We start from the raw sequence: 9,548 nt of genomic DNA, 5'->3' as shown, positions 1-9,548 counted from the left end.
ATTGGTCTCAGTTTTGGAAAGGACGTGACATCAGCAACTTTGCAGACTTGGGGCTGGGGGGCTGCTGTGGGCTTTGGGCAGCCTCTAGCCAGTTAGGTGGAGAGAGAGTGTGTGTGTGCGTGTGTCTGTCTGACCACAGGTAGTACTCAGATTACCCTGCCCTGTTCTGTTCTCTGCCATCTGACCAGGACGGTGCTGCTCAGCCAGTCACAGCCCTGGAATTTCCCAGGAGCTGGGGGAGCATGGAATTTGGACTTTTCCTGAACAACTGAAGCGGAGCTTGCCCAGCCCAGGAGAGCACCATGGATGGTGAACCACGGGGCAGCAACGGCAGCAAGCCCCCGAGGCTGGGAGACTCTCCGGACGTCAGGCTCCTTTCCAACCCATTGATGGGGGGTGAGTCTAGGGGCTGTGGAGTCAGCCTGCTGGGGAGGTCGGTTAACGTGCTTTGGAGAGAAGAGGGAAAAGGGTGGGGCAATTTCAGTGACTCCATCTGAGACGTGGCCACGGGGCAGTAACTGGACAGATGTCCACGGCTTGCTGGGATCTGTCTTTCACACGGCTGTTCAAAAATGTGTACACCTCTTTCTGCAGGGTCCTGTGGACCATACCAAGTCAATGGTCACCAGTTACTCTCCAGGAAAAACTTCAGCTCCAAAGAATTATTCTTTGTGGGTCAAATGTATCATTTACATTTCAGTTATTTCTAAATAGGAACATCTTTATTGCTAAAACATTTATTAAAAGGTCTTAGGTATTTGGCATTTGGGTGGGGCTGGGTTTATAAATGATGTACGAACATTGAGCACTGATTGATTCACTTTAAAAGGAGCCTTTTAAACTTTGGGGAAGCGTCGTACAGGTATGATTCTCACCTGTCTTGTAGTATCTTTGCTAATGTATAGAGCCTCAGGCCTCCGGGAAACTGTCATTTCCTGTGAGCACTTAGCCGGTACCTGCTGACTGAAAGGATTCTGAAAAAATGGGTCTAGGCATTAGAGGAGAGACATTATATTCAGCACCCTGGGAGGCTGCCCGTAACACTTGGCGGTCAGAGGGACCAAAAGCAGGGAGCCTGCAGTCAGCTAGGACTTTCTACTCTGCTACTGTTTAGGTGTTGAAGGGGGGAAAGACAGAAGAAATAAAATACAAGATGCCTTCTCTCTGGCTCATTGAGCAGACAAGACTGCTCATTTATTCCTTCGTTTATCCGCTTTGACTCGTAAAATGAGCAGAGCCCTCAACAGCGAGTAGGATTTGCATCTCCAGAGGCAGACCTGGATTCATCAGAGATATTGAGCATGAACTTGGAGCAGAAGGCGGAGTGGCACCAAATATAACTTTAAAAAATGGATTTGATAAATACATTTTTTTTTTTTTTTTTTGCGGTACGCGGGCCTCTCACTGTTGTGGCCTCTCCTGTTGCGGAGCACAGGCTCCGGACGCGCAGTCTCAGCGGCCATGGCTCACGGGCCCAGCCGCTCCGCGGCATGTGGGATCTTCCTGGACTGGGGCACAAACCCGTGTCCCCTGCATCGGCAGGCGGACTCTCAACCACTGCGCCACCAGGGAAGCCCGTGATAAATACATTTTTAAAGCAGCAAACCAATCAATACGGGGAAGAATCAGTAATGTGGTTGACTCCTCCATGATTATTTTAGTGCTGAGTAGTTTTACGTTTATTTTTATTTCCGCCTGAGAGAGGGGCACCAGCCGCTTTTCACCGTTTAGGGCTTCTAAAGGTCCTAACCCAACCCTGGTTAGGGCTGGCTGGGTGGGCGGGGGCAGCCAGGCATATATCGGGTTGGCCACAAAGTTCGTTCGGGTCTTTCCATACGATATTACGGAAAAACCTAAACGAACAGTTTGGCCAACCCAATATATAGCGGACAGTCACAACTGGAGTGCAGTGTCTTGGCCAGTCTAGTGAGAACAAGTTTGGAGAGATGGAACCCGAAAACGAAGCTTCAGAAGCTAAGTGGAGGCGTTTAGCCTTCATGAGCCAGGCAGTTGGGAGCCACTGTTGGTTCTGGAGTGGAGACTTGGCCATAATGAAGACTGTAAGCAATTAATCCGATAGCCACCTTCAGGATGGATTATGGAGGATTTACGAGATATTCTTGCACGAATCCACTGCTTCTCAAACTCGGATACAGCAGCATCACCTGGATGGCTTGTTAAAATGCAGCTGGCTGAGCCCCACCCTTTCTGATGCTAGGTCTGGGTGGGGCCTGGGAATCTGTATAACACGCTCCCAGGTGATGCTGATGGTGCCGGTTGGGGACCACACTTTGAGAACCACTGCATGAAGCTGACATCTGGATCAAGCTTCAGAAATGCCAGAGAAAGGGAAACTATGGGGGATAACTTCAAAGGAAAGAGAAATCAAGCTATGTTGCTTGATTAAATATTGGGGCTAAAGGAGAGAAGGTGGCCAAAGCTGCCAAGTTTTCCAATGTCAGATCCGAGGGCCAGACAGGAGAGAAGTTGGGAAGGGGAGCTGGCCTGGGGGCAGAGTGACGGAGGGAGGAGAAGGCCTTCGGTTGTGAACATGAGAGTGCCCAGGGCCCGGCATGATGGGTGGGACACCGGCTGCGGAATGAATACGGGTTGGCAATCACACCTCAGGCTGTTCTGCAGAGGGGCTGGGCTGAAATCCTGGAGAAGGAGACATTGTCTGATGGCTGATTTATGAGAGCCAAGGATGGAGCCCTGGGACAGGCCTCCAGTTGAGGACGTAGGACCAGTAAGTTGGACAGAGAAGCAAGAAGAGACTCGGATGCTGTCATTTCACAGGGACTAAAGGAAGAGAAGCAGAAGTCACGAGGGTGGGGGCCAGGGCACTACCGCTCTCCCAAGCCCTACTTCTCTACATCTGACCCGCAAACTCCTGCATCCTTCCGTCCACCCGGCCGAGCCACTGCCCCCAGAGAGCCCTCCCAGGCTTTCGGCCCCTCTTTACCCAAGTGGAAGCTGTCTCTCCCTACCGTGTGCCAGTCCTGCCCCTTGGGCAGAACCTCACTGATAGCTGGGTTGCATTTATTTATGCTTCAGGAGGCTTGCCCTTGGTGAAGTGTGGAATGTGAAACGCTCAGAGTGTTGTTTCTGGATGGCGCTGACAGGAAACTCAGCTCAGGTGAAGCATAGCCCCTGGCACAGGGCCAGGGCCAGGGGACAGCCAGGGCCCAGGTGTGGTTGCTCTTGGGGAACTTTGCGGCTCCCACCTGCACTTGCAGGCTTTTCTTTGCCTCCCTCTTCGGAGGAAGGGAGGAAACGGTATGACGATGGCAACCAACTCTTTATAAACTGTAATTTTTTTTTTTTTTTTTTTTTTTTGCGGTACGTGGGCCTCTCACTGTCGCGGCCTCTCCCGTTGCGGAGCACAGGCTCCGGACGCGCAGGCTCAGCGGCCATGGCTCACGGGCCCAGCCACTCCACGGCATGTGGGATCCTCCCAGACCGGGGCACGAACCCGTGTCCCCTGCATCGGCAGGCGGACTCTCAACCACTGCGCCACCAGGGAAGCCCCCAACTCTTTATAGAGATTTAATTCTTGACTCTTCTGCCCCAGGAGCAGGAAAAGAATGTCTTTGTTTTCCTGAAAATACCTTGTTATGGATTGAATTGTGTCCCCCCACCCCAAAAGACAGGCTGAAGTCCTAACCCCCAGTACCTCAGGATGCCACCTAATTGGAAATAGAGTCACTGCAGGTGTAATTAGTTAAGATGAGGCCCTAGTGGAGTAGGAAGGTCCCTTAATCCAATGACTGGTCCTTATAAGAAGAGGAGAGGCACACAGGGAGAATGCCATGCGATGACAGAGGCAGAGATGGGAAAGGTGCATCTGATAAGCCAAGAAACAGCAAAGATGGACATCCACCACCAGCAGAGGTAAGGAAGGATTCGTCCCTAGAAGCTTTGGAAAGAGCCTGGCCCCGATGACACCTCCATTTCAGACTTCTAGCCTTCAGAACTCTGAGACAATGAATTTCTACTGTTATCAGCCACCCAGATTGTGGTACCTTGTTATGGCAGCCCTAGGAAACTAATTCACACCTAGTCAGAGAAACTTTGGAAAATACACTGAAGGATAAACTCACAATCTCCCGTAATCACACTGAGCAGGTAATCACCGTTCTTGTTTTTAGTGTCTCTCCTTCAGGTTTTTGCCTGCAGGTTTTTGCTCACACCTGTAGGGAGATTTTCTTCCTCACAAAATTGAGCCCACCCTGGAGGGAGTATTCAGATTTAAACAGAAGACAGGCAGGAGCAGGCATGGAAAGGAAATCATTTCATTCTCTTAGGGTGGATTTTTAGAAGGAGAAAGAATTGCAGTAGACAGGACCTATGTGCCCAACAGTTGCCTCAATGGACCTTTCTATTTGTCTGTTTGCGACCGTGAGCCTCTGTTTCTCTTCCTCCTTTTTTGATTTGTCCTGGAATCCAACCAACACTATAATTGTGCACACAGTACCCAGATCCTCTTTCCAATGTTGGAGAGGATCTCCACTGAACCCACCCCATCACGTCCCAAAGACTGAAAGCAAGTGTTCCAACACTCTCAGAGCAACCCAACCTCTCTTCTCCCCTCCTTGACCTTGCAAAATGTTTCCCAGGAGGAATAGATTGATGCTACTCCCAGCATCCACTGCAGGTTCTCGGAGCTTCACGAATAGCTCTTTGCAGAATGTACCAATTAGTGCATTTAAAATCTCTTCTGAAATAATGGAAATTAAAAAACTCATTCCAGGGGCTTCCCTGCTGGCGCAGTGGTTGAGAGTCCGCCTGCCGATGCAGGGGACACGGGTTCGTGCCCCGGTCTGGGAGGATCCCACATGCCGTGGAGCGGCTGGGCCCGTGAGCCATGGCCGCTGAGCCTGCGCGTCCGGAGCCTGTGCTCCGCAACGGGAGAGGCCACAGCAGTGAGAGGCCCGCGTACTGCAAAAAAAAAAAAAACAAAAAACAAAAAAAAACAAAAAAACTCATTCCAGAACTTTCAATAAAAATGAAACGGCACCCTTCCTAATGTGCTGCACGGTTTGATGGAGACTCAGTTTAAAAGAAATGTAAGTTGAATGGCACCGATTGGACGACTTGTGGGGTCATTTCCTTAGGAGAGCTCCCTGCCCCATGTTAACCATGAGCTACACTAGTGGATCTGTGGCATTGCCCGTGACCCCCATTTGGCATCTGTTTCTTGGCAGTAAAACCAATGGATCTTGGTTCAAAAAGTACTGCAGAAGAATCCTTAACATGTACCAAGCGCTTGGATGATGTGTTGTATAGATGTAATGGCCCTTGAGTTTCAAAGACCTCATTGGGGTCAATGGAAAAGGGCATGTGACCTTGAGTTTTCCCTTCATTCATAGCCTCCTTCTATGAGCAGCGTCCATGTTCTGGCAGGAACAGGTCCCCTTTCCTGCTTATTCTGTTCCCTCCACTTGTCAGCAGGAAGGCAGGCAAAACTGCTTTGGGGTTTAATTGCTCATGTGTTGAGCTCGTAGCTCACTGCCTGCTTGTGATGTGGGCTCTGGAAACCCTGGAGAAACATCTCCTGGATATCTCGTCAATGTTTTCAAGAGCCAAAGAGACTGTGTGGATTAATCCATGTTGCAAATTATGGCATTCGCTAAATGAGCTACATATAAAGTTCATGCTCTCAGTGCTAGAAAAATGTCAACCTTTCACAGTTTAAAGTCTTTAGATAATCACTCAAGTGTTCAGAGACCAGCTGAGGCTCAAGTCTTTGTATAAATTTGAGATGACTTTTGGTTTTAGAAGCACCTAAGGTTTTCTTCTGGCCTGGAGTATTGGCAAGCTATGATATATTCACCAAATCCTAGTCTGAAAGGGCTTTAAATTAGGAAGGGAAGTCTCATGGTGCTGATGGAATATAAAGTGGTACAGCTGCTTTGGAAAATAGTCTGGCAGTTTCTCAAAAGGCTAAACACTGGGTTACCATGTCATACAGCAATTCCACTCCTAGGTGTCTACCCAAGAGAACTGAAGACATACATCCACTCAGATCTGTACACGCAAATCAGAGCAGCATTATTAATAACAGCCAAGAAGTGGAAACACTACAAATGTCTATCTGTACAAATATTTGGCCATAAAAAGGAATGAAATACTGATACATGCTACATTGTGGATGAACCTTGAAACATTACACTCAGTGAAAGAAGCCAGTCACAAAGGACCACGTATTGTATGATTCCATTTGTGTGAAAAGTCCAGAATAGGCAAATCCATAGAGATGGAAAGTAGATCAGTGGTTGCCAGGGGTTGGGGGAAGTGGAAATGGGGGGAGTGACAGCTGATGGGCAAGGGGTTTCCTTCTGGGATGATGAAAATGTTCTAAAATTGATTGTGATGATGGATGTACAACTGTGAAATCTACTGAAAACCATTGAGTTGTACACTTGAAAGAGGTGAATTGTGTAGTATGTGAATGATAAATCATTAAAGCTGGTAGATAGATGGGTAGCCGCCCACCACGTGTCCCAGGACAGTATCCTATGCTTCTCGAAGACACAGGCCATCTCTGCCTTGTAAATACTATGTCCTAATGCATGAGTGCAAAAACCTCAGGTAGTCTTTTTTTTTTTTCTCTCTTGGAGAAGTACATAATTCTTTATTTACTCTAAATAGAAGGAGTCATGTTTCCATGATGAATGCACAGAAAGCAAAGCCCATTTTGGTCTACACTTGATAAGATAATTGCATCACTTTTATGAAATCTAAACAGAGTTACAACTTAGGGCCCAAATTACCTGCCTGGCTGTCAGCTCTAATTATCTGAGGTAGCTTTCACAAAGGTTGAGTGTGGCAGCGATACTTCTTTTTTTTTTTTTTTTTTTTTTTTTTTTTTTTTTTTTTTAAAGAAGATGTTGGGGGGGGGTAGGAATTTATTTATTTATTTATTTTGGCTGTGTTGGGTCTTCGTTTCTGTGCGAGGGCTTTCTCTAGTTGTGGCAAGCGGGGGCCACTCTTCATCGCGGTGCGCGGGCCTCTCACTATAGCGGCCTCTCTCGTTGCGGAGCACAGGCTCCAGACGCGCAGGCTCAGTAGTTGTGGCTCACGGGCCTAGTCGCTCTGCGGCATGTGGGATCCTCCCAGACCAGGGCTCGAACCCGTGTCCCCTGCATTAGCAGGCAGACTCTCAACCACTGCGCCACCAGGGAAGCCCGCAGCGATACTTCTGAGCAGCTGAGCACTTGGCTGGAAAAAAATGGCTTAATCATCACACACATGATTTTCAAGACCTTTCCCAATGTTTGGCCCTTCTCACTCAGGATTTCGTGTGGATGGTATTGTGCCTTAGCACCAACAGGGTAGAATCAGTTGTCCTTTTAATTCTAATTTGGAGATCAATCTTCCATAGCTGCTGTTTGGATTGTAGGCTCCAAGCCCTAGAAGCAGCAGTATTTTTCCTGAAAGCACTAGGGCCCTCAGAGAATACTGTGAGGACACTAATTTTCTATTGAGCGTCAGGTTTTGGAGGTTAGGAAAAGCCATTTCACTGAAGGTACCTCGAGCATGTTGGTGAGCCCAGAAGGGAAGCCTTGGAAGGGCAACGTGTAGGCAGGCTCATTGAGCTTGCTCTTCTCTATTAAATACCTCATGAATCCATCTGGAAGGATGGTCATGTGCTCACCAGGACAGAGTTTCTGGGACACTGATAGCTCCAGGTGGCAGGCCCACGTCGGCCAACACGTGTTAAGTCTAAAGTGTTCTAGCGTCCTCCTTGATGGGCTGGCGTTGGCCAGGCTTTAGAAACTTACCCCGGTTCTCCAGGTCTTCTGGGCTTTTAGGAGATACCAGTTCGTCTACGAGGCATGACTGGTATCGGACCATCCTGCCTCGTGTGTGTGTAGTGTGTTTACTTGAGCAGAGGCAGAGCTGGAGCTCAGACCAGCCTCCTCACGTTCTGACTTCCTGCCTTTGTTTGTTCTAGAAACCAGACGCAGCTGGAGATGAGAAAAATTCAGGTCTGCGCCGCAGTCAGTTGACATCCCGAGGAAAGCATTTAACGTGTTGGGATGGGTTCTACAAGCTTCCTTCCTAAGAAAGCGTATTCTTTCCAAATGGTTGGAGAAGACATTTGCTATTTTTTAAATAGCAGTGACTGTGGGGTCTAATCAAGACCCTCTGGTTATTGTTAGAGCAGGATAATAATAGTAGCTAATAGGAGTTGAGCCATAAGTAAGAATATTGCTGTCCTGACTTTACAGAGAAGGAAACTGAAGCTCGGGGTCTGCCCAGGGACCCACAGCTCAGAAGAAGTCAAGCGGGTCTGAATTCACAGCTTTCTCTTAATCACATTGGCGTATTGCCTTTGGGGGTAAATCACGTCCCTGTTACAAGGTCAGACTGAGCTCTGATTTGCGCTTGATATTGGGACAGGAGGTAATCCATAAATATGGTTTTGTTTAGATTTGATTCCAAACCTAATGGCGTATGTAATGACATGATTACTACTATTAGTATATGGCACTGTTTGCTGAGATGCCAGAGTTTGTATTTCATGCAGTAAACTAGACTGGCAACCACCGCTTAACGCACTAATGCTGGTAATTAGCGAAGCTCTCATTTAACTAAATAGACCATTTGCCTTTGAAACCAGCGTCTAAATGGAAGTACAGTAATCTGTCATCCCAGTCCACCACTTTGTCCTCAGTTTGGACACTGGCTGTAGTTATTTCTTTAGCTAGATAGACATTTCAAACAAACGGTGTTCAAAAAACATCTATAGAGGGGAGAAATTCTGAAGTCCTGGTGGAGTTTTGGTTGATTGACTCCAATGTCTCTCTCCAGTAAGACCGGTTAGACTCTTATTGATGGGCAAGGATGAGCCTCTCGGTCTAAAGTGCATTAGCAGGATGTCACCTGCTCCTCCCTTTTCCATACAGATACTGTGTCTGATTGGTCTCCTGTGCATGAAGCAGCCATTCATGGACGTCTGCTGTCTTTGAGGAACCTCATCAGCCAGGTAAGTAACTTTTTGGGGAAAAAAAAGATGAATATTAAGCACATTCTACTGCTCACCACATTGAGAAAAAGACACCACAGTCTGATATTAAGATATAAATTTCCTCTTTAGCAGAAGGAGATGAATCCTGTCCTTCTTTATTTGGAGGCTGGCATAATACTAGAGTTTGGTACAATTCTACGCACAGAATAGATTCTATACTAAATATCTATTGAATGAATAGCAGGCAAATTAGTGCATTCAAGTTGCTGTCACTTTATTCAATAGACTATGTTCTTGAAAATTATCATGTAAAACAGTGGTTTTCAGCTGGGGCAGTTTTGCCCCAAAGGGGACATTTGACAATGTCTGGCGACATTTTGGGTTGTCAGGACTGGAAGCAGGAGCAGGGATGAGGTGGAGTGGAGGTGTTATTGGCATCTAGTAGCTAGAGACCAAGGAAGTAATTAAACATCTGACACTGCACAGGGCAGCTCTCCACATTCAAAAATTATCCAGCCCTGAACGTCAGTAGTGCTGAAAGAGGTTGAAAACCCCTCATGTAAAATAACTGCTT

At 47.5% G+C, this 9,548-nt stretch overlaps 1 protein-coding gene across 1 annotated transcript in view; it reads left to right on the top strand.

Moving 5' to 3' along the window:
- Positions 1 to 302: 302 nt before the first annotated feature.
- The window catches only part of ASB9 (ankyrin repeat and SOCS box containing 9), a gene marked incomplete at its 5' end in the record, with an annotated part of 30,979 nt that continues 21,733 nt past the window's right edge, over positions 303 to 9,548 (top strand). Inside the window, 2 exons of the mRNA XM_079727081.1 lie at positions 303 to 396; positions 8,913 to 8,992. Coding sequence (XP_079583207.1) covers positions 303 to 396; positions 8,913 to 8,992 — 174 coding nt within the window. The remainder of the gene's footprint in view (positions 397 to 8,912; positions 8,993 to 9,548) is intronic.

This window comes from Hyperoodon ampullatus, assembly GCF_949752795.1.
Source record: "Hyperoodon ampullatus genome assembly, chromosome: X".
Taxonomy (NCBI): Eukaryota; Metazoa; Chordata; class Mammalia; order Artiodactyla; family Ziphiidae; genus Hyperoodon; species Hyperoodon ampullatus.
The sequence above is the reverse complement of the archived record's forward strand: the minus strand, read 5'-3'. Positions and strand labels throughout refer to the sequence as shown.